This window comes from Sphaerodactylus townsendi, linkage group LG06, assembly GCF_021028975.2.
Source record: "Sphaerodactylus townsendi isolate TG3544 linkage group LG06, MPM_Stown_v2.3, whole genome shotgun sequence".
Lineage (NCBI taxonomy): Eukaryota > Metazoa > Chordata > Lepidosauria > Squamata > Sphaerodactylidae > Sphaerodactylus > Sphaerodactylus townsendi.
In genome coordinates this window covers 22,991,642-23,016,968 of record NC_059430.1, presented here as the reverse complement: position 1 = coordinate 23,016,968, position 25,327 = coordinate 22,991,642, and the positions used below count along the sequence as shown (strand labels likewise).

The following is a 25,327-nucleotide window of genomic DNA, read 5'->3' as shown; positions in this document are numbered from 1 at the left end:
TTCTTTAGAGCTGTTTATCATCACATTTCTAGAAAAAGTGCCTCTGTGAGTCCCAGTGGGTTGTCCTTTTGTGTATTTGCCTACTTTCCATTTTGTAGCTTTCCTGGCTAGTAGTGGCTCTTAAGGGGCTCTGGAAGTTCAGAAAAACGTAACAACCCATAGCTTCTACATCGCGTTTGGCTCCATGCACCTACTTTACCACTTTGTAACTATTACAGTTGCAAGTATTTGGACTTGTTACCGTAGGTACTTGGGTGTGCCATTAGGATTGGGCAACTGTAAAAGATAGGAAGGGTCTATAACAGGCGTAGGGAACCTGCGGCTCTCCAGATGTTCAGGAACTACAATTCCCATCAGCCCCTGCCAGCTGACAGGGGCTGATGGGAATTGTAGTTCCTGAACATCTGGAGAGCCGCAGGTTCCCTACCCCTGGTCTATAACTTCCCTGCTAGAGTTGTGGTATCTCGACAGAGAATGGAAACGGATGTTGCTGACTCTGCCTAATTTTACAATTCAGCATTTACATTTCTCCAGCTTGTTATTAGTAAAAGATCTGATCTTGACTCCGCCATGCACTAGTAGACTGTCAACAAATGGCTTTTTTATTAACTTCTATTTGCTGCCACTGTGGTCTCAAATAGGGTACTTGATGCCCCTTCACTTCATACATCTCCATCGCCATGTATCCCTGTGCTTACCACTACACTTGACAGAAGAAATATGGCATGCGAAGAGAGGCAGAAGAGAGCTTGTTTCTCAGCCCTGTGTCTCCTCTCCATGTTCGTCAATATGGGGCAGACAGTTGTCAAAACAATAAAGAGTATTAGAAGCATCAAAGGATGCAGAACTGAATTCCTGTTAAATATTGGCCAATCATGTAGCTGATAATTTCTACATTTTTAAAGCTGCCTAGAGCCACTATTCTGTTGAAGGACTAGTGAGAATTCAGAATAGGACAGGGGCTGGTTTTAAGGTACGGCGTTTCTTTTAACTTTTAAGGTCATATGTTAGTTGGCTGTAGTTTCCTTCTGTTTTCTTAGGCAGTGGCACTGATGCTTCAAAATAACGTCCTATTTCAGGACAAGTTCGAGAGAAGGGCTAGTCTGTTGTAAAAAGTACTTTGTACTCTGGTAAAAAATATTTCTCAGGGTTAAATGTTCATATAGTACAGACATGGTTCAGAGTGCACATTTACTATTTGGGCTGCAAGAACTATACATTAAATAGTTTTTTTGGGTGGTGTATTATTGCAGTCATATCCTTAGTAGTGTTGCAAAACACAAATCATATAGAAGTTTTAAAAATAGTGCAGGTTTTAACTTTGCATTGGAACACCTAAATTGAACTGCAAGAATCAAACCAGATCTTTTCCTCCTAACTGCTTCAGTTGACAAAACATTGGGGGGACAAGGAACTTGTCTGTGTACCAAGGTGAAGATGCTGTCTACTAAAATCCTCCTTTCCAGTGAAAGTTGGTCAGCTTTTCACGGCTTCAGCTGGCTGTGACAGGCTCTAAATTTTAATTGCTGCAGCTTTGATGGGTTATGTTGTTTTAGACTTTACTGCTGTATTCAAGCCTAGTAAAAAAAAGAAATCTTTCCTGAACGTTCAGTCTACATGTTACAAAATAACCCTTGGTTACCCCTACTCTATTGATCTAAGCACTACATAGAGAATGTTTGCATGTCAGGGGTCAAGCCCTAGGCATTCAGGGAAGAGGCAGTTATAGAAGGCAGGTAAATGAATGGGGTTAGTAAACTGGTAAGGGTTTATCCCAGTGCAGGGAAAAGGGTAACTCCAACTGGCAAATCCTGTACTTGGTTGCACATATAAGCACCAAAACAATGGCCCTTACCGCCTTATTCTGTTCCCTGCATTCCCAAAACAAAACCATCGTGTGCTTTGCAAAAGTAGGTGGTTTTCAATTATGCAAGGGTGACTGGAGACACAAGAGGTCAGCAGGTATTCTGAAAGAGTGTTGCTTCTTCATCATTCCTGGTGTGAGTGCAGCACTTTTACAAGCACTACTGTCTGAAACCTCTTGTGTTTGCCGACTTCAGGAGGGAAAACATTGCTGATTCCAGTGTTAAAAGGGAGTAATTGCCAGCTCCATCATGACCGTGTTTATAAATTGAGAGGGGTTATATTTTTCTCTTCTCGTGGGACTCTGTTGTAAGACGATGCTTCTGCCACCCCAGTTGCACTTTTAATAAAGTCAATTTTGGAAAAAATACAGGACTTGCTTTGATTTATAGGTGCTATTTTGAATTTCTTCTCCTTCCCATAGTTGTAAATATTGAGAAATGCCTGTACATATTATGTAGACCAAGGGTCCTCCATGTGGTGGCTGTGGGTGTCATGATGCTCAGTGACACCTTCCTGCTGGCTGCCAAATAAGAGATCTGATTGGCTGTGCAGTTTTTTTAAAAAAATGCTGCACTGGCAGCAGCTGCCATCACAGCACAAAGATGTTCCCTGTTTGGCTGAAGGGAACCTGGGGGAGGCCTTTTGTGGCTGGCTCCACTTTCTGTGGCACACATTTGAGGCTACATCTACCATGCTCTCTCAGGATTCCAAGGGTGCCGACAGGCTCTAAAAGGTTGGGGGCTTAAACCATGATTTTTATAAAGCTCAAAAACACAGCAGCTGAACAAACTGAAATCTCTATTTTGAGATAACAAAAAAATCCTTCTAAAATAGGTGTGTGGGTGGGGGGTGCAAAATTCATCAGCATGTCTGAACTCAATCAATTTCCTTCTCTGTCATTAACCTTTGGAATACTGTTGGGCTGCATCTCTTACCCTAGTTGTTCTTGTGGGAGGGGGCAGAATACAGAGCAAGGGGTCTCTAGAACTTTTCTCCACGTAGGACGTTGTCACTTGTATAGTGGTAAACAACATTTCCAAAGTACTGCCTGTGGCCACACAGAATAGTTCGGTTTCATATTTGAAAGTTGGTAAACAGATTTTAATTATACAAAAATTAGCATGACTACAAGCAGCTCCACAGACTTACTGCACTACAATGATGGTCACATTTCTGTAAGCTGACAGCAAAGGTGGGGGTGAGGTGGGTTAATAGGTTTGAGAAATTCAGGTCTTCAGAGACACACTACTAGAATCTGGGCTAGTGATCACAGCCCCCTCCAGGGGCTACTGGTCGGAGGATGAAGGCAGCATTGGAGCCCCCTCCAGCTAGCACCTCATTCACTTTAGTGTTCGAGGAATGTATGACCACGGGCTGATAAAACTAACATTGCTGCGCACATTAAAGCTGGTGATAGAATCAAGTATATCCAGTTGAGTTTTAGCCACATTGATTAGGCTTTCCAGTTTTACAAACGATGCTAGAGGTCCTGACTCGGTTGACAGACCTCCCATTTCTTTCAAAGCCGTCATGAACTTCTACCTTGGTTAGCAAAGGAACAACAGACTCAATAGTCCAGACTCCCAGTACAAGAGTGGATTTGCCATTTCCCACCTGAGGTGAAGGTAGAGCAGCAGCAAGCATTTCAAGGCTGTTAAAAATAGTGGAAAATAAAGCAAAGGCAAGCAGGACATAGCAGCTGGCTGCTCTTACTAAAAATTGCAGGGAGGTGGAAATCCTTTATGACACAATTTCGTTAAAAATTGCTTTTGAGTATTTAAAGAAAAAAAATTTCCCTTCTGGTAGACGGCACAGGATCCTTTAGTCCTAGGAGAGAAACAGAGAAGAGTCAATTATACACAACAAACCCACTATTATTATACTCATTTACAGCATTGCTACATTAAAGAAATTTACAGTCAATATTAACCCATGTTGCTTCTTGGATATGCCTACACAAGCGTTGAGCTAGGGCCTGCTATCAAGGCAGGACAGTTCCCATGCCCCTAGGTGGCTCTTTGGAGGATCTATTTTCTTTCCCTAATACCCATACTAAAACTACGTATATACTCGCATATAAGTTGACTTTTTCAGCACATTTTTTTGTGCTGAAAACGCCCCCCTCGATTTATATGCGAGTGAGGTGTATTTCAAAAAATATTTTAGGGTTTTTACTTTGTCGGCCTCCAGGGGGCACAGTTTTTAGGCTAGCGACACCAAAACTTCAGGCTATCATCAGGTGACACTTCTGATGATACCAGCCAGGTTTGGTAAAGTTTGGTCCAAAGGGGATGCCCCATCCCCCATTGTTTCCAATGGGAGCTAATAGTAGGGGCTACATTTTGAGGGTCCAAACTTTGGACCCCTTGAACCAAACTTCACTAAACCTGGGTGGTATCATCAGGATAATCTCTTGCTAATACCAGCCAGGTTTGGTGATATTTGGTTCAGGGGGTCCAAAGTTATGGATCCCCAAATTGGGTGCTCCCATCTCCCATTGTTTTCAATGGAAGCTAATAGTAGATGGGGCTACCCTTTTGAGGGTCCGTAACCTTGGACCCCCCTTCACCAAACCTGGGTGGTATCATCGGGGGGGGGGGGGTCTCCTAAAGATACTTTGAAATGTTGGTACTGCTAACATAAACATTCCTCCCCTGACAGGCACCCTCAAATTTTCCCCAGATTCTCCCTTTAAATCACCCCCCCCCTTTCTGAGTGGATTTAAAGGGAGAATCAGGGCTTACCAGTAGCTGCTGCATTTCCCACCCTCGACTTATACGCAAGTCAATAAGTTTTCCCAGTTTTTTGTGGTAAAATTAGGTGCCTCGACTTATATGCGGGTCGACTTATACACGAGTATATACGGTAGCTTTTTATAGTACCACCACTACTCTGCACCCAATGCAGGACTTTGTGTTTGAATGAAATAAACACATGTCCACCTCCACCTCCATTTCCTCTGGTGAATTTTATACTGTAACGTTCCCAGGGCCTGGGCCTGTCTTCTGGTACTCTGCAAAGCACTACACGCACAGATGGTGATAAATAATGGCCATCAGCGGGATCGACCATCTCAGGCCAATGAAAAGCTGCCATTGAGCCAGCATTGTGCACTGGTTAAGAGCAGGTGCATTCTAATCTGGAGAACCAGGTTTGATTCCTCGCTCTGCCACTTATTTGATTTCTAAACCGCCCTCCCCCTAGGGCAGGAGTGGGCAATTATTTTTTCCATGGGGCCGCATAAGAAACAGAAAATACTGTGGAGGGCCGGGCCAAAAGGCTGAACTCAATTCTGCATAATAGGGGCTGATAAGTGACAGACAGGTGCACAGATCAACTTGGAATCAGTGGCAACAGTTCTGCATACAACACTATTTGGCACAAAGAATCACAGGCTTAACCTACCTGCATAGTTGTCCCCTGTGACAATCAAGCAAGTGGGGACTCTTAAGTCCCTTGACCTACTATTTTCATCGACTGGTGCTTTTGAAAGCCCCGCAGAAGCCGGCAGCCAAGGCAACCGGCTTCTTTGGGGCTTTCAAAGGAGGGGAACGCCCCAGAAGCCACTGCGCGAGGGGAGTGGCCTTTCTCAGAGGCCCTTTCCGGCGCAGTGGCAAGATGAGGGGGGAAGGGGGAGGGTTAACGGAAGAATGAGCAGCGCGGTTCTAAACAGGTCCTCTTAGGCCAGGTCCAGGTCTGTCATACGGGCCAGTCAGGATCATCTGGCGGGCCGGATAATGCCCAGGTCTGCCCTAGGGGCTCAGGGCGGTGAACAACAATGATAAAACAACTTAAAAGCATAGCATAAAAACTGATTCGCAATAAGAGCTTGATGCTTATCTAGTGGAGGCTTATCTAGTGAACTAGATTTGCTTGTGCACTCCCAACACATGTCAGCTGGGTGACCTTAGGCTAGTCACAGTTCTTTGGAGCTCTCTCAGCCCCACCTACCTCACAGGGTGTTTGTTGTGGGGAGGGGGAGGGAAAGGAGTTTGTAGGCTCCTTTTGGTCTCCTTACAGGAGAAAGGTGGGATATAAATCCAACTCTCCATCTACAGGTGTGTACACTTGCCTGATGCACACACAGGCGCTGCATCTCGGGAGAGGGGCTTTGGCACAGAGGTCAAGCATCTCGCTTGGCACGCAGAAGGTCCCAGGCCCCTTTTGCACACTCAGAATAATGCACTTTCAATCCACTTTCAATGAACTTTTCAGCTATGCGGAATAGCAAAATCCACTTGCAAACAATTGTGAAAATGGATTGAAAGTGCATTATTCTGCGTGTGCGGAAGGGCCCCCAGTTTCATTCCCCAGCATCTCCAGTTAAAGATTCTGGCTGCAGGTAATGTGAACAATCTCAACCTGAGACCCGGGAGGGCTGGCATGCGTCTGAATAGGCAACACTCCGCGTGGTGGACCAGCGGTCTCATTCACTATGAGTTAGTTTCACATGCTCATTTATGATGAGCGTGTGCATTAGATCCAAAATCAAATTGGTGCTAATACTAAAGAAGCCCTCTCTGTCGTCTCAGATCTTGTCAGCCATGCATCTGCAGGCTGTCATGAGCTGTGCGCAAAGTGAAACTATGGACTACTGAATCTCTTCCTACCTCTTTTTTTGCATTAAATGACACCACAGCCTTTGAACCACACAGTTAAACATGCAGACAACCCTATCCGTGCGCCAAGCACTGAGATGCACCATGGAGAGAACAGGAATTAAAATGTAATGTTTGTGCACTTTTTTTAACTACCTCAGGTGCTAAGTTGTTCACACAATCCCAGAGTGTGGCGTTGATGTAGTTCACAGTTACAGCAAACACTCGATGAAGAAGAGATGGAACTCTATTTGCTACATTTCGGGCCAACATCATAACTATCAATAAGGCGCATCGGTCTGGCTCCATTTCCGCCGGCATCCTCCTCATCAGTGTCTGCACTGCACCGGACAGATGCCTGGTTATCTCCTGGGGAAGCAGAACAGAAAACATATTTTCCTGAAACATTACCTTTCCAGCATTCTTTATTTACTAGCCTGTAACTCAGTGGTTCCCAACCTGTGGTACGCAAACCCCCAGAAGTACATGGCAGAGTGTTGGGGGGTGCATGAAAAAAAATTACATAATGGGTTTGCTAATATGGAGGTATCGTTTTAGGGAAATTGGGTTGCCAAGGGATACGTGAGTGAAGATCAGTTACAGCAGGGGTGTCCAACTCTGGCGCTTCAGATGTTCATGGACTACAATTCTCATCAGCCCCTGCTGGCATGGCCAATTGGGAATTGTAGTCCATGAACATCTGAAGCGCCAGAGTTGGACACCCCTCAGTTAGAGCAAACCGCTGCTCTAACTGATCTTCTGAACTCATTACCAGAGTCAAATAGTAACAAACATGATTTACGGGGGAGAGAAATCCTGTCTGCTCCTCACTACTCCCCAGTTTTTCCACCCCTCAGCACTATTTTCACTTTATCCTTGATCGTATGTAGGTTTCTAGGTGAATGCCCTCAAGCGTCATATTTACAAGCTCTGCATTCCACTCCTTCCTCACCACTCTAGACGGGTTCTCTGCCGTAAACTGCTGCACAAGACTATTGAGTAATGACGGCTCAATCTCCAGAGCCAGCCGATCCCCAATTTCAGCCAGGTGAGCTCCAATACGCCGGAAAACTTCGTCATCATCTTGTATAGCTAAACAGGAAAGAGGAGAGTCAAATGAAATGAAATATCTCCTTCACACAAAAATAATGCTTAGCTTTTAAAACATTAAGCAGAGGAAGACACCAACACTTGAGACTGCCAGGAAAGCTGGAAGGGGCACCTCTAACCTGTCACAAAACACCTGTCATATGATGATGCACCAGAACTCTGGGCATCAGATTTACATTTTTAATTTGTTTAAAATGAAAAACTCACTAAAATATGTAACCCTTTAAAACCAGTCCACACAGCATTCATAAACCTTGGTGAGCCTCTTGAGAAATGAACACAAACAATTGGGGCCCAGGCTGCGGGCAGGTATCAACCTACAACAGGATCTTAAGAGGTTGAGAAAAGGTTAACGAAGATGCAGGACCCCAAAGGATGCAGTTCAATGGAGTAGGTGTGTAAAATTCTGTCAATCACAGCAGAGGTATGGCGACTTCAGTTTTCAACACAAGCAATCAGCAGGGGTGGTTTACCATTGCCTGCTACCATAAACTACCTTGGTGATCTCCCATCCAAGCACTGATCAAGGCTGATCTGCTCAGCTTCTGAGATTTGTTAAAGTGGAGCTAATTTGGACCATCCAGGTCTGGGCATGAGATGGGAGGGCCCTCTCAGCAATGGAAACCTGCAAAACCCTTTGGCCTCCGGACAGGTCAGCCCCAACAGCTGAAAAACGCCACCACCACCTTGTCAGCTGGCCTTCCCACACTGTATATGCTCACCTTGATGAGTGTTTGCCCACCTCTGTTGTGAAGGTGAGCAGTAGCAGGATCTGATTCCCACAATACAGCCCACATTACATGCTTTGCCTGGTTCTTCTCCTCCCTATCTTCCACGCTCCCCAAAGCCAGCTGAAGCTTAGCACGGGCAGTTGCACTGGTATTTGCTGACCAGCACATCCCACCAGGGGCATGAAAGGAGGGAAAAGCCAGCCAGTCCACAAGGATGAGCTGAGATAATGGGCAGGTCCTAGGAGACAGAGGCTGGTTTACTCTCCTTTCTGCCCTAGGATTACAGCCAACTGGTGAAGCAGAAGAGATCGGTAGAGGCTACAAAAACTGTCATAAAGGAAGGGCATCAAGGAAGGTCTTCTATCTTGAAGATTTTCACAAGCACCCATTCATTCCCCAAAGCTGACTGCAGTTCTGTTCACCAAGAGACCTGGTTTTCTGTTCGTACAGAGTCACATTCACAACAAGCACCTTACACCCCAACAGGGCGGGGGGGGGGGGGGGGGGGGGGGGGGAAGGAGTTGTGGAAGTGGAATGGGCCTACTGCTGGCATGTCTGCCCACCCCACTGGCATAAGGGGCAAATACGCTGGCGGAATGGATGAACTCGCCAGCCGTCGGGCACTGCATAGTTCTGCTGTGCCTGACCCAGAAGTAGCTGCCTCTGTGGAGCTATGCCAGCATAAAAGGGAATGCTAGAGCAACTGGGGGCAGGCTACGAGCATTCCTGGGGGAGGAGCCAACTATAATCAGCTTCCAAAAGCCTTCTGGCCTGGGAATGCCTCCAACATAGCCCTCTAACTAAGGCATCTTGGGACAGAGAATCCCTGGATGTATCAGCACATACACCATAGGACAGCGATGGCGAACCTTTTTGAGTCCGAGTGCCCAAATTGCAACCCAAAACCCACTTATTTATCGCAAAGTGCCAACACGGCAATTAAACCTGAATACTGAGGTTTTAGTTTAGAAAAAACTGTTGGCTCCGAGGCGCATGTTACTCGGGAGTAAGCTTGGTGGTAGTCAGTGGCTTTGCTTTGAAGCAACCGTGTAACTCTTCGAACAGGTGAATCATGACCCTAGGAGGGTTTACTCAGAAGCAAGCCCCATTGCCAGCAACCGATCTTACTCTCAGGTAAAGGATCGCGCTTTAGTTCTTCCCATGAAAATCAGTGGGGTTGAACAGTGTCCCGTCCCCCCCCCCCCAATGATACACTCTGTGCACACGTGCCCACAGAGAGAGCTCTGAGTGCCACCTCTGGCACCCGTGCCATAGGTTCGCCACCACTGCCATAGGATAAACTTGTACTCAAACTATGGGAAGAATAATTGCTGTGTGTGTTGTGTGCCATGAAGCTGCTGCTGACTCATGAATCAACGTCCTCCAAATATCCTATGGTTAACAGTCTTGCTCAGTCTTACAAACCGAGAGAGATGGCTTCCTTGATTGGATCAGTCCCTCTCATGTTGGAGCTTCCCCCTTCAACTTCTCCTACCATTATTATCTTCTCCAGTGAGTCTTCTCATGATGCGACCAAACCACAATAGCTTCAGTTTGGTCATTTTAATCTCTAGGGAGAGTTCAGGCTTGGTTTGATCTAGAACCCACTGATTTGTCTTTTTGATGGTCCACAGTTTCTGTAAAACTCTCCTCCAACACATTTCAAAGGAATCAATTTTCTTCCTGTCAGCTTTCTTTGTAGTCCAATTTTCATTCTCTCAATCTCGGTCTCCAGCAAATACCTTAAATACCTCGTGTATAAGCTGATTTTTTCAGCACATTTTTTATGCTGAAAAAGCCCCCCTCGGCTTATACTCGGGTCGCCTTACACTTGAGTATATACGGGTCGGTTTATACTCGAGTATATATTGGCAACGTCTTCTCAAGTTACTTTGGCAGTTATTCCAGCTGGGCTTGCAGAGCTAGTTTACTGTTTTCCTTTGAAATAAATATTCAAAAACATTTAACCTACTGATGCCTCAATTAATGTAATTTTATTGGTATCTATTTTTATTTTTGAAATTTACCAGTAGCTGCTGCATTTCCCACCCTAGGCTTATACTCGAGTCAATACGTTTTCCCAGTTTTTTTTGTGGTAAAATTAGGTGCCTCGGCTTATATTTGGGTCGGCTTATACTTGAGTATATACGGTAATGGCTAACCAAGCATAAAAGCATATTATCTTTTCTATGTGATGCATTGATCACACATACCCAGCAAACCACAACCACATTCAGAATCTTGAGTGCCAAAGCAGGCAAGGAAACAAGCAACAGAAGCAGAACTTCTCAGAGGAATGGGCCTGAGCTTCTACAGCATTCTGCCTTACTGTGAAAGAATTATTGTTACCTAGATCTGGGCCCCCAAACCTCCCAGCCCGGTTGCCATCTGTCTGCAGATCCTCGCTGAAACCCCCCTCAAAACGGACACATGTCTTTGAAGACTTCAGCTGCTCTCCCAGAACACTGAGCTCGTGTGAGAAAGTACAGTTTGGGGACTTTTCCAAAAAGGAGTGCAAAAGGATGCTGGTGATGGAGGGCTCCACCAAGCTATCGCCACCGATTCCCTGGGAGAGAAAGAAGAAAGAAAAACACAGACACACAACAATCAGTTGGACAGTAAGTAAAAATGGTTGACTAGGAAGAGGGGCAAGTATCATTCCTATAAATGAAATGGGGCAGTTCTGGAATTACTTAAAAACAAACCAACTCTGGAATTACTTAACAACAAGCCAATAAAGGTCTGCAGCCACTCAGAGGCCCCTTCCGCACACGCAAAATAATGCGTTTTCAAACCACTTTCACAACTGTTTGCAAGTGGACTTTGCCATTCCGCACAGCTTCAAAGAGCACTGAAAGCAGTTTGAAAGTGCATTATTCTGCATGTGCGGAATGAGCCTTAGTAATTCTCGTGATCCAGTCAACGAAGTGGTCTTTACATCCATGTCTAGGAAATTCCTGAACCCAGAATCTGAGATGGCAGGGTATAGACTGGCACCTTGGATACATTTCCATCACTTGGCAGGGGATAGGTGTATTATGATATGTGATTGACAAGTGGGGTGGGGGGATGACTAAAGGTGGAGTGAGGGGAAATTATGCTGTTTATGAAGACTCTGCAGGTCTCCAAGTGCAGGAAACTTGCATTGCATTAAGAGGTTATGCTTGAGGGCTACAAATATACAAATGTTTTGACTCCTCAGGAGCATAGAACATGGTATCTGGAGGACAATTCAGTTTGTGAACTTAAAACTTTCATTAAAGAGCACATTTCTAGACCTTAAGGGCTACAGATGTACCTGAAGAAATTATTTTTAGAATATCCTGAAGAAAATTATGTTCATTTGAAAAAAAGTTGTACGAATCACCAAATCTGATTTTCACAGTGCAGAATCTGGACTACCTATATTTAGAGGTTGTACACAGAAGTTGCGAGGGAATTGGCATTCCACTTGGGTACTTTCCTTCCTCTCCTACAACACCGTCTATTTTTGTTGGCAGATGTCTTGCCATTTGTTACGTATACTATTGCCGTTAGAATATTTGGGATCTCTCGTGATTCTTCCTGTAAGTTCTTTCAGGAGTGAGATAGCTGCACCATTTAGTTTGTTTCTGTTAATGTAGGGCAGGTGAGCTAATGGGTTGATTGGGGGTCACCATTTGTCTGCATATTATGGTATAGCTTTGTATGCTTTACACCACTCCTTTCTTTCTCCTTTTTATCCTTATGCTGTATTGTTGATGCTATTTTTCCTGCTTGATTATTGTGTAGATTTGTTTGCTTGCTTGTGCATTTTGCACATGACTGTTTTTTGTCTTCTTCTTTCGTTAAGTATATTTTGTAGCCTAACTTTTAATATCTGGAATCTTATTAAAGGATCATTCCTTTTTCACAACTCTGTTGCATTTTACTTTGCTGAGAACTGGGTAATTTCAGTTCTTCTATCAATTGCTACCTTTATTTTTCTACCAGTTAACATTAGGAAAAAACTTTAGAATAATAATCCTGATGCACCAAACAGTCCACCAGTTTAATTATTTCATTAATGTCTCATTTTCCCTATTAATTATAATTTATTGTATGTTTAATTTGCAGATTTTCAAAATTTTAACCTGTTTGATTATGTTGTTATGCTCTCAACAACAAAAGTTATTCATTCAGATTCATTCACCCCCTGTATATATCTAGGAGGGCATAAAGTGTCAGCATCTCAATTTCATGGGAATAAGACTTGGGGAGAGAAAACACCCACACCTCTCCAGTTAATTATATTTAATAAGGTTGCATGAACAGGATGGCAACCTAAATACTCTCAGCCTGTGTACAGAGGCTGTGTACAAAGTGAAAACTGAATTCAGCAGTCTATAAACTAATTAAACATGTTTACATGTATCTGCACATTTACTCTGCTTTCACTCCAACAGTGTCCCCAATCATGGCTCCAGATGGACAGGAAGCTTTGCTGCATCAGAAGCGTGGGAGGATTAAGAGATAAAACAAGCTTTTATATTATGATACGTGTTATTTATGTAACACTTCAAGTGCACAAAATCCTGCAGAGCTGCGTATCTGCTCCTATCATTCAGTTTAGAAATCGGCACTGAGCATTCCTGAGAATCTACACTTTCATTGAAAAACAAAGCAGAGCACGGTTACTAGTCCCCATGCCTGATGAAAGCTACTAGAGAGAGGCTGGAGAAAAAATTCCTAGTAGTTGTGAAGTAGGACTTTAGTGCTTTATAACTCCTCCTAGCTGGCCCTGAGGCTGGCAGAAAAGTATTGCATGAATCACGTACATAGGTTTGCTTGGTGTGAATGATCCATGTGCCGGATGACGCAGCCTTCTTGGTCTGGAGCAAGAGCCCTCCCCCAATCAATCTTCCCCATTTCACATGACAAGAACCTACACAGCTGAAAATAGCTAGTGAGGGTGAAAATTCCTGCCTGAGTGAGACTCCCAGTGAGATCTCCCTCTCCTTTCCCCACAGGGCTTTATGTATATCAGTGACTCTCAACCTTCCTAATGCTGCGACCCTTTAATACAGTTCCTCATGTTGTGGTTACAGATGGAGAACACTGATGCAGAGAGTTTTACACAACCCCTGTGAAAGGGTCGTTCGACCCCCAATCAGGACTTTCATCTGGACATTTAACAACTCCTCCTCTCTGTGCCCACCCCCCACCCCCACGACTGTAAATGTCTATGCTCCATGGAGCAATATCTTTCTACAAGACCATGCTTAAGAAAGGAGAGAGGGCAGGAGAAAGAAACAAATCTCAAGAGAGCCTCTCCTTTCCCCTTCAAGCACATGCTAGTCTGTTCCTTCAGGAGATGAAGTCACACAGTGCTCACAAGAGCCGTTTCGGATCTCACCTGGTTCATTATGACGACTGAAACAAGGCACCTGGGTTATTCCTTAATCTTCAGAGGACTTCTCCCTGCAAAAAAAAGAGAACTATAAGCAGATCTATAGATTTCTTTCCTCTGAATATTCTCTCTTCCTTTTCTGTATCCTTACTGATGTGCTCCAAGATCTCCAAGTGTCAATCACAGAAGACGATCAGACATTGAGAATGTTTCAGCACTATCTGGGAAATTCACTTCTTACAAAGCTATTTCCAGATTCTATTGCTCAGGAATTGAAAGTAAGCCAAGTTCCCAAGAAACAAGCTCAGGCACAAGGTTCAGTGGTAGAGTTCGTGCTCAGCGCACATAAGAACAGGTCAGTTCCTGGAATTTCCTGTTGAAGAGGTCTTAGGACATAAAGCTGTGAAAGATCTCCACCTGCAACTGTGGGAAAGGATCACTCACTTCCAATTCCAAATACTAGGCTACATGAACCAATGGGAAATAAATTTCAAAGGGCAGCCATGACTTCTGCAGTAAAACAGACTTAAGTTAGTAGCACCTTAGAAATCGAACAGATTTTTGTGGTATGAGCTTTTAAGAATCAAAACTTCCTTTGTCTGATACAAAGGGAGGTTTGGTTCTCAAAAGCTTCCTGGAAAATCTTAATTGGCCTCTACTGGACTCGAATCTACCAGTAGGCAGGGAGCTGCCTGCGCAGGAAGGGGGAAGGAAGTCAGGGCTCTTACACCATCCCCCCCCCATCTATTCCCCTAGCCTTGCTTATACAGGGCATGGACTGGGCCTGACATAGTCCAGTTTAATCACTTTGCATTGGCTAAAGCTGAACAATTCGAACACTCCAGACAATACCTTTCAGCAGGTCACACAATGCAGCAGAAGTCCTAGATAAGCCTAGAAGGAAGTAAAAATACATAATGAAGACACTGAAAGGTTGTGGTTGCAGTTTTAAATATGTCTGGAGCTCCCTCTACAGGAATCTCAAGAAAATGCTGAGTTTGAGAGCAAACGGCTATGCAAAGCTCACTTTAAAGTCAGGCCAGAACCAACTCCCTCACGTTTCTCTTCGAAGGTGCAAGCAGCGAGACAGAAGCCAGTCAAGGGGTCTGTAATTCTTGATAATGCACAAAGCTTGCATTACTCCTTGACAAGTGTTATAATAAATTGGAGGAGAAGGAGGCAACAGAGCACTGATACGATGAAAAGCAGTTTTGCAAAGTCTCAGAGCAAAACTTGTTTTCACAGGTCCTATTCTTTAATGCTGGAGTCCCAAAACTTTTGTGGATACATTTAGAGTTCTGACATAGCGTGATGGGCACAGCCACAAAATGGCTGCCACAGAAGGCAGGGCCAGCCTCCAAACAACATCCACACAGTAACAATCCTTGTGATGAGATGGCAGCTTCCCTCAAAGCTACATTTTTTAAAAAGATCTGCTGCTCAGTCAGAATCCTTGCAGAGCAAAAGCCCCACCTGACCCTTCCCAAAAATACTTGGTGGGAGCCAAGGGAAGGGTCAGCGTGCACCATGGCTCCTATGGGCCCCATGCTGAGGGATCTCTAATTCAATGAAAAGATTAGTGTCAGCCACCAGTGGTGAGGCACTCACTGAGATCCATCAAGGGCCCAGAAAAAGTCAGCTCTCTTCCATTTGGCTTTGTATGGGTGCCAAGTTGGATCAGAGGCAGGACATTTTCCCTACAAGACAACTAGGCCTCATATTGACTCACTTTGGTGTGAGGGATTTTAGGACTTGCCCTTGGTTCAAACTGAGGTGGCCTATTTAGAGGCAGTCCATAAAGCTTTTCAACCAGAAATACACCTGCATGTACACACTATGACAACTGGAAATATGCTGCCGAGGACTATGGGATACTCTCTCATTTTTCCAGCCTCCACAAACCCCCTCTATAAACACATACCCTGTGCACGGAACTCAAGCTATTCAAGATCTGGGAAAACCAGAAATCATAAGAGCCCCAGAGTGGTAAGCTATAGTACTGCAGTCAGAAAACTCTGCTCACAACTGGAGTTCAATCCTGACAGCAGTTAGTTAGTTTCAGATAGCTGACTCAAGGTTGACTCAGCCTTTCATCCCTCCAAGGTCAGTAAAATAAGTACCCAGTTTGCTGGGAGCAAAATGTGGATGACTGGGGAAGGCAGTAGCAAACCACCCCATAAACCAGTGGTTCTCAACCCTCCTAATGCTGCGACCCTTTAATACAGTTCCTCATGTTGTGGTGACCCCAACCCTAACATTTATCCATTTTACAGCTGGAGAACACTGATGCAGAGTCTTAGGCGACCCCTGTGAAAGGGTCGTTCGACCCCCTAAGGAGTCCCGACCCCCAGGTTGAGAACCACTGCCATAAACATAGTCTGCATAGCCCTTCCAGTAAACACTGGGTTGTGACGGTCACCCCGTGATTTATTAATAACCTGGTGCTTGCCTTAATGCTCCTACTTCAGCAGAGACAAAAATAACTGTTTTACATAATATTTGTTCTGGGCAAATCTCCCTCTTGGTTCTGTCATTTGTTTAGCTATTATTTTATCTCTATATGAAAGAGAAATTCAGAAAAATCCCACATTTAACTGTTCTAATATTTATTTATTTAACACTAGGGTGGGTGGGTCATATCAAGATGCTGGGCCCCCTGCCTCCCCTCCCTTGCATGCCACCCCTCACTGTCTCCCCTCTCTCACTTCTCTCCCCTTGCATGCCACCCCTCTGTCCCTTTCCTCTCACTCCCTCTCTCCCCTTGCATGCCTCCCCCTCCGTCCCTTTCCTCTCCCTCCCTCTGTTCCCTTGCATGCCACCCCTCCCTCTCTCTCGTGTGTATGTGTTTCACTTCCACTTGGGTGACTGCCTATGTACTGTTTCCACTGCTCATATCTGGCCATCTGAGTGAACATTCTAAGCAGCACGAACATTCTAAGGGTGACAGTTGCACACAGGCAGCTGCATGTCCTTCACCATGGAGCGCCAGGAAAAAGGCGTTTTACCTGGGCCAGGTGTGAAATTTCAGGTATGTGAACATCTAAAAACACTCTCGCCTGGCTGACTATAGTGGGTGGGAATTTTCAGGGGTATTGGCCCAGCAGTTATTGAGGTATACTATCATAAACAATAACACTGTTAGCTTTTTATATATATAGATTATTTATAGGGCGCCTTTCTCACCTGGACTCCAGGCAGATTACACAGAGTCAATACAATCGGCATTCAACAAACAATGCAACAGGACTGCGGAACCAACCAGAAGTCTAAAAACAAAAATGAAGCAAAGAATAAGTATTAACATGATGCATTAAATGATGAAAAATATTGTGAAAGCACTTACCGGTACACAAAACCACAAAGCGGTTACACAAATTCCAACTACAGACAACAAAAAATCCCCACTATATTTTGGCCTTTTTATCCTTCAGCATGTTTCTAAGCGGTTTACACCACAATGTGAGATGCAGAGCCAAGGTTAAACCACCAAGACCGAAAGCAGGCAGCGAAGGAAGTGGAAAGTATGATCAATGAACTCCAAAGGGGAAACTGCCCACCCCCCTCCCCCGGGAGAAGGTAATCCCCAAAAGAGCTGAAACCAAAAAGAAAAAAAAGGGCTGTTTGCATAAACCACAGGAAAGAGTGAGCAGACAAACAAAACTACAGGACATGCACGTCACATACATTTTGTAATTTATCACTGCTTCCTTAATCCTGTGATATATTTCTGTAATCTGAGGTGTTTGCTGTGTTGCACCCTTCATTTTTATATCGTCACTTGAGTCATTTGCAACTATGATAATCATGTTGTCATCTTAGATCTGAGTTGAAGTCTGCATCGCAATGAGCCACCGCGGGTTCAAACACCAGTTAGTCATGATGCCCCAAGTTTGGTACTTTATCAAACCTTGGCTGGTACAAAACCAGAATTCCCAAACCAGGTTTGTAGCTATTACGCACAGACTTATTTGTCACCCTGTTTGAAGTCACAAACGCCACCCAGTTGAATATCCTTGATAGACCCTGGGCCAGAGAGGGCAAATGACTTCCCTGCTACAAGGAAAGAGAGGCAAGAAGCAGACAAACTAGGGTTTAGTATAAAACCAAGATTTGATGTTTACATGCAGTAACTGTTCTCCAACTGTGACATCTTCATAAAATCAACTTAAATGTATAATGAATAATAAATAATAAGGAACGTATTTGGTGGTTAGGAGTCCCCTAATTTTGAGCAATAAAATTAGGCTAAAAACCCTCTCAAAAACCTGAATAGCCAGCACACTCTAAGCAGACTTGAGAGTGAGTACAGTGACAAACAGTGTAACTTGGGAAGTCCCTGGTTCAAACCTCACTTCAACCACAAACTCCTTGGGGGCTTTTAGCAAAAAAAATCACAGACCCTGAATGTCCACCTGCAAAATGAGGATAATACTGTTTAAGTGCTTTTTAATGCTCTCTTTTTCAACTGCCAGCTCCAGGGGAGTTTATCATCATGGTGGTGGAAACGGCCAACAAGTAACAGCTGATTTACAGCGACCCCATAGGATTTTCAAGGCAAGAGACATTCAGAGGTGGTTTGCCATTTCCTGCCTCCATGTGAGATGAGTTGACAGAATTCTGAGAGAACCGTGACTGGCCCAAGGTCACCCAGCAGACTTCTCGGCACAGCAGAGGGAAATCGAACCTGGTTCTCCAGACTGGAATCTGCTGCTCTTAACCACTATGCCATCATACAAAGAACTAAATACTTTCAGCAGCAAACAGCTTAAGAGCAGTAAAGCCACATGTAAAAAGTAAAACTGATATAAAACAAAAAACATTTTGATCAAAAAGAAACGCAGAGCAAAGAAAAGAAAAGACCAACAAAAATCAACCCAAAGTTTGTGTACAGTTTTCAACTGGTTTCCAAAGCTAGATATTTGAGGTATCACAAGAGCAGTTGTGGAAAGGTACTTCCCACAGTGAGGTGTTACCACTGAAAAGGCCCTGCCCCTAATGGCCATCCTTGTTACTTCTGAAAGTGCAGGCACACAAATATGGACTCTGCTGATTATTATATGGCTAGTCTCACTTACTCCTGTCCTAACAAATTAAAGGGCTTAAAAGGTAATTGCCAACAGAGTATATAGTAATTCTGATCTACTGAGAATTACAGAAATATGCAAAATACTTGAACAGGGTAAAAGCACCACAGGGTAAAAGCTAAGAGGCAATTTTACTTTCCACAAAGTCCACAACCCAAGGACCTGCAATGTCACCTTTTCCTTCTCTAATGCTTCATATTAAACACCTCCTATTCCACCCCATCTAGTCTCATTTAGAAGAAGAAGAAGAAGAAGAGTTTGGATTTATATCCCCCCTTTCTCTCCTGCAGGAGACTCAAAGGGGCTTACAATCTCCTTGCCCTTCCCCCCTCACAACAAACACCCTGTGAGGTAGGCTTTAAAAGCACAAAGAAAGCAAGCATGGCAAAAGTATATGAAGTATGAATAATTCTAAATGAAGAAATTTTCAACCAAGACAGCAGAGAATGTTAAATAAACGGATAACTAACCTCTGTACAACAGGTACAGGATTTTGATTATTTGTACTATTTGTCCCCACCTGCCTTTACAGTTGCCTCTCAGGAAATACTATTAAGCCATATATTCAGAAACATTCAACTAAATTCGTTCACTAAGTCCCACCAGTCTGTCAAAAAATTAAGAACAATCCTACACATGTCTACTTGTAAGTTCTGTCCTATTGTGTTCTAAGGGCTTGCGCACAATTAATTGTACGCTGAACCGCAGCCCTGTTTTCCAAGTAAATGAACTTATGTTGCCCTCCTAAAGAATAGGTCCCACTGAGTAACAGAGCAGACCTGCTTACAACACAGACCAGCTCCCCACAACTAGTCATCCTCATGACTGTATCAGCAAAGCCGAGAATCAACATCTGTTAGAGCAAGCAATAAAAACCATGACTCAAGAAACAAAGTTCAGCTCCATTAAGGAAGTGATGGATCAGCATCAAACTCAGCTCCGGAAGCAGCAGAGAAAGCAAAAGAGACCAGAGCTTTAAAGAGCAGGAGTGACACCAGGTAGGGGTTCTCCAGAAGCACTCGGCCCAACTGGAAAGCACCACATTAGTGGCTACCTACAAGGTGCAGCTATGACCACAAGCTTTTTAAAGATCTGTAATTCTGCAGAAACTGCTGGGAAATGGTTTTATTGCACTATAAACTGGGGGGGAGAGGGGGATTTTGTAACTCCAGGATGGGGTGAGGGAAGTGCCCTAGGATGGGTCATTCATAGTGCTTTGTTCTCCTGAATGTCCACCTACTAATTCACACGCGCCAGCAATGGTGCAATGGGGTATGTCAAGGGCCTCCTGGTGTCAAACACAAGGCAGTTTCCAGAAGCAGAGAGTGAGCAGGTGATGGTAAGAAGCATCAGTGAAGCAGCAGATGGGAAGAATGCTTTTTCAATGTGCTGGCATGCTTTAATCCCAGGAAGCTGAAGTCTATTCCCTGGTAGAATTAAGACACAACAGAAAGGGGTTGCCCCAGATACAAACAGCCAGGAAAGTACTAAGCATCTCCTACAGCAGGGGTCTGCAACCTACAGCTCTCCAGATGTTCATAGACTACAAATCCCATCAGCTGATGGTTGCAGACCCCTACAGGGAGGAGGAGGAAGAAGAAGAAGAAGAGTTGGATTTATATCACACCTTTCTCTCCTGTAAGGAGACTCAAAGAGGCTTACAATCTCCTTGTCCTTCCCCCCTCACAACAAACACCCTGTGAGGTGGGTGGGACTGAGAGAGCTCCTGTGAATTGTGACTAGCCCAAGGTCACCCAGCTGGCGTGTGTGGGAGTGCACAGGCTAATCTGAATTCCCCAGATAAGCCTCCACAGCTCAAGTGGCAGACCTGGGAATCAAACCCGGTTCCTCCAGATTAGAGTGCACCTGCTCTTAACCACTATGCCACTGCTGAAAACAAACAAACAGGTGTGGGTGTTCACCCCAAACTATGGATTCCCCCATTCCGTTTTTGCAATGTGGGAACCTCTGAAAACCTCTCGTAAAACATTTTCTTTTGACATGCTTTTTAAGACAAGTGTGACAGATACAAAACCCAATTGGAGGGGGGAGAGAGGGCACAGCAGCCAAGGATGTCAGAGGTACAGCCCCACCATCTCTCCAAGGGGCTTCCAGGTGGCACAGAACGGGTGAAAATGGAGGGAAAGTCCTGCTGCCCATTGAAGCAAAAAGAATTACGACATGCTTTTTGGTGTCAAACTCAGAATGAATTTTGTGTTCTTTGCTTCTTCCTCAAAAAAAATTGGTGCTGCTGCCAAATAAGCTTATACCTGATTTAAATTACCTCTCGCCTTTATTGAGCCAGGACTTTTGAGTTTAATAACTGTTGAAAACCTTAGATACGTCACTTTTTCGTGTTATCCTGCACCCAACAGACACCGTTGTAGCCCAGACTTCCGAGTTTGGGTGCTGCGAAGCCTCACAGCACACCCCCCAACACACATATTTTCCCCTCACACCATTGAGGTTGGTACCTGGCTGGCGGTGCAAGGTACCATCAAGTCACAGCTGATATGCAGTGACCCCATAGGGTTTTCAAGGCAAGAGATTTTCAGAGGTGGTTTGCTACTGCCTGCCTCCGCATGGGCCGATAGAGTTCTGAGAGAACTGTGACTGGTCCACACCTGACTAGTCTTTCCAAAAGGGAAAGCACCAGGTGCCACTCAGAATGTGGAGTCTGAAGTTGTGTATATAAAACAATCCACAGCATTAGGTAATGATCCTCCTAGGTTTCAATCCCCACTCCACCATGGAAGCTCTATGGGCAGGGTTGCCAACATCCAGGTGGGTCCTGGAGAGCTCCAGAATTGCAATTATTATTCTCCAGCAGAATATAGCAAGGCCCCTCCATTCCCCAAACTCCACCCTCCCCAAATTCCACCCCCAAATCTTCAGGAGTTTTCCGACTTGGATTTGGCATCCCTGTCTCTGGGTAACCTTGGACCAATCACATTTTCCTCACTGGGTTGTTCTCAGAATAACATGAAAAATATCAGAACAATGCTGCTGAGTCCCAACCGGGGAGAAAAGTAGGTTAATAAGAGCTAGATACGTAACAAAACTCTATGTAAATATGCAAAGACCTTAGTAAGGCTGGAGGTTCAGGAGGACATTATTTCATGATCTGCAAGCAACTTGAAGGCAGTTAACAAACACACAATAGGCAAATATCCTGCTAGTCCTAGTGCAATATAAAATCTTTTCTGTCCCAATTGCAAATTTTCTTTTGACAACTGCAAAAGCTGTGTTTTGTTTTCAAAGTGTATTTTTCCTTACCTTTCAGTTGACAAAAACTAAGAAACACGTGCTAAGGTAGCACAGAGTACAGCAGCTTTGCGGCTCTCGCTCTCTCTTTCAAATACTGAGTCACAATTCTGCATATAGAAAATGTAAGCATTCTTCTGAATTTCATACAACTTATGCATGTTATGCTGGTAAAACAGCAAAACGAGCACATTGCATATATTTCAATTTTTCTAAAATTGCAATAAGAGCACATTGCATATATTTCAATTTTTCTAAAATTTCAATTTTCCCCCCAAAATTAAAGTCACCCCCATAGCTTCAATATGTCCAGAAATTTTAAATCTGTAGAGCCAACCAAAGTACCATAAATTAATGAGCAAGATACAACCAGCTCACATACTCCACCCACACACACAATGCACACAGAAGGAGCAGAAAGAGCTTGATGAGCATTAAAAACACTTCTGCCTGCAGACTGCAACAGCCTGCAAATACTGGACAGGAAATGCTATTTCAATTATTCCATGTGCAAAAGCGGTTGCCAGAGGCAACTGGGCAAAGACTCAACAGCAATTCTTCACTGAAAATGTAGAAGGCCAGGGGTAGTAATCTCTCTCCAGGGCAGTCTGGATCTGTTTCCAGCGCTAACTGGAACAGACAGAGAACAAAGTAAATATAATATATTGTCGAAGGCTTTCACGGCCAGAATCACTGGGGTGTTGTGGGGTTTCCGGGCTGCATGGCTGTGTTCTAGTAGCATTTTCTCCTGACATTTCGCATGCATCTGTGGCTAGCATCTTCCTCTGAAGATGCCAGCCACAGATGCAGGCGAAACGTCAGGGAAAAATGCTACTGGAACATGGCCCGGAAACCACAGAACACCCCAAGGAAAATATAGTTATTTTACACTGGCAAGACTGAAAATTTGGTTCAGCATTAGAAAATAAATTGGTGTTGATCTTCTAGACACTTTGCGCATTAATTTATGCCATTGTTTTTTAAGTCCTAAAAGAAGTTTTTATGCTACTGCTGTTTAAGATTGCTTCCCTCTGTATTTTCCACCTGGAGCTCGAAGTTCTGGGCTATGCATAGCTCTGTATGGGAGCAGAAGTGCAAAGAGTCCTGTTTCCTGTTTGGCCTGGCTATTAAGAAAAAAATTCCCTTGGTTCTGACCTTTCACCCCATCACAACAAAGAGGATCTCACTGGCAAACAGCATCAAAATCTTTTGGTGTTTGCACATGGGGGAAGGGGCTAGCCAAGCTCCTAAATGCCTCCAAAGGGGAACAGGAACATGCCATGCATCTAATGACATACGGTCTAACTTACAAACGCTTATACCAAAATAATAGCTAGACAGTCTTTAAAATGCCACAAGATTTCTATTTATTAGATTTCTATTTATTAGACATCTATTCACTGACCAGGCTATTTCTCCTGTCAGTCAACAACAATAAAAAAGCAGGGGGGGGGGAGAGTTGCACATGTTAATTTACACTCCTAAGCGTTAGTGTGGTGTAATGCTGAACCCAGGTTGAAATCCCCACTCTTCCATGGAAAGTGCTGGGTGACCTTGAGCTAGTCACATACTTTCAGCCCTGAGATTAGCTATAAAAAACAATAATAATTGTATTAATAAACTGCATAGTATTTAGGTGGCAGCTGGCAGGCCTCCAAGTAACACTGGGGGTTGATGTGGAGGAACCAATGGCAAATCACCTCTGTCGCCTTGAAAACCCTAAGGCATAGGTGTTAAACTCATGGACCTCCAGATGTTATGGATTACAGTTCCCATCATCCCCTGCCAGCTCATGCTGGTGGGATGATGGGAACTGTAGTTCATAACATCTGGAGGGCCATGAGTTCGACACCTATGCCCTAAAAGGGTCGCCATAAACTAGCAGTTACTTTGGTCACATACATGTTCACTGATGCGACTGTACACATTCTTACTTCCATTGCAACACGAGTCCAATTCATGACAGTGCCAACTGTGCCTACTAACCAGTTGCACTATGTTGCGCTATGCGGAGGTCTTCCAAGGCCTCGCTGCTTTCTCTTCTTCGGGCTCACCCTCTTTGATTCCCCCGCACAAACAGCCTGGTGACTCCAGCAGCCCCTTTCCCCTCTGCTGCAAAGCCCCGGTTCAGGCATGGAGCCTCCCCAGCCGCCGACGGCCCGGAAGCACAACCCTCCAGCCAGCGGCCCTCTGGCCACCCTGAGCACTGCAACAAGCGGGAAACTCAAAGGGCGGCCATCCCCAGAGACGGGCGAACCGAGGGGGGTTCGAACACAGCCACCGCAAGGCCGGCGGGCGGGCCAGGGGTCTCAGCCCAATTGGGAGCCCAGACAAGGCGCGGCCCTTGGAAAAAGGCGGGAAGTTTCCTCCGCTGCGATTAATTGCGCGGCCGCCAGACGCCGCGCGCCCTTCCCCCCCCCCCTTCTCCCCTCCACAGCCGCCGGGGCTGAACCGAACTCCCATTGCGGGCGCGCAGAGGACGGCGCCGCCATTCCTGCTCTGCCGCCCCTTCCCCTGTTTTTCAGTAGGGATGAAAGCCGGCCATAACGGCCCCAGGGCCGGCCGCCGCCGCCGCCTCCCCGCCAACCCCGGGGGCTGAGCGCATCTCCGCTGCAAAAACGACGCCCGGGGCAACCTCTGGCGCAACAGCGGCGCAGAGCCTTTCTCTGCAGCGAAGGGCTGAGCGCGGAGCAACTGGGTAGGGATCGCTTAGACACGCGTGTTGTTCAGGGCTCAACAGCTCGGTGCCCGCTGCAATCTGACCCCGCGGGTGGTTCTTTTCTGCTCCGTCGCAGAGCTCGGTGCTGCCCGACAGCTTGGCGTTTATCCTTCTTTTCGCGACGGTTTGCAGGGCCAAGGGACGAAAACAAGGCTTATCTCCGCCGAGGGCTGGACGGGCGTGCCCGCCGTCTGCGAGGGGAGCGGACCGGGCGGGCAGAGATCGCCAAATAGGTGGCTCCGTTGCAAAGGATCGGCCGCGGAACTGGGCGCAAAGGACGCTTCGGAATGATACTCACCCGCCCGCGAGGGGCCCCGCCAGACGCCTCCCGGCCCCCTTTCCCCCTCTGCCGCCGGTTTGCCCGCAGCGCCCCGGGTCCACTTCCTGCTCGGGCCCCGGCTGCCCACTCCGCCCTCCTGCCACTTATAGGCGCCTGGTCGCCGGGGGAGGGGGAAAGGGAGCTGGCGCGGGATGGCCCGCCCAGTTCCCGCTGGGGTGTGTTTTCTGAGTTAAAAATGCAGTGGTCCACGAAGGGTTCATAAGGGCGCGTTGGGAATTTCCCGGCGATTTGGGGGAGGGGAAGTGGG

At 45.4% G+C, this 25,327-nt stretch overlaps 1 protein-coding gene across 1 annotated transcript; it reads right to left on the bottom strand.

Moving 5' to 3' along the window:
- Nucleotides 1–2,945: 2,945 nt before the first annotated feature.
- LOC125435155 (BH3-interacting domain death agonist-like) lies at nt 2,946–25,201 on the bottom strand. Its single transcript, XM_048501234.1, has 8 exons — nt 25,039–25,201; nt 16,857–16,939; nt 14,526–14,567; nt 13,680–13,744; nt 10,655–10,871; nt 7,417–7,556; nt 6,621–6,833; nt 2,946–3,693 (listed from the first exon to the last, which is right to left on the bottom strand). The coding sequence occupies exons 4-8, from the start codon at nt 13,686–13,688 to the stop codon at nt 3,688–3,690; spliced, it is 585 nt and encodes a 194-aa protein (XP_048357191.1). The 5' UTR covers nt 13,689–13,744; nt 14,526–14,567; nt 16,857–16,939; nt 25,039–25,201; the 3' UTR covers nt 2,946–3,687.
- Nucleotides 25,202–25,327: the final 126 nt, after the last annotated feature.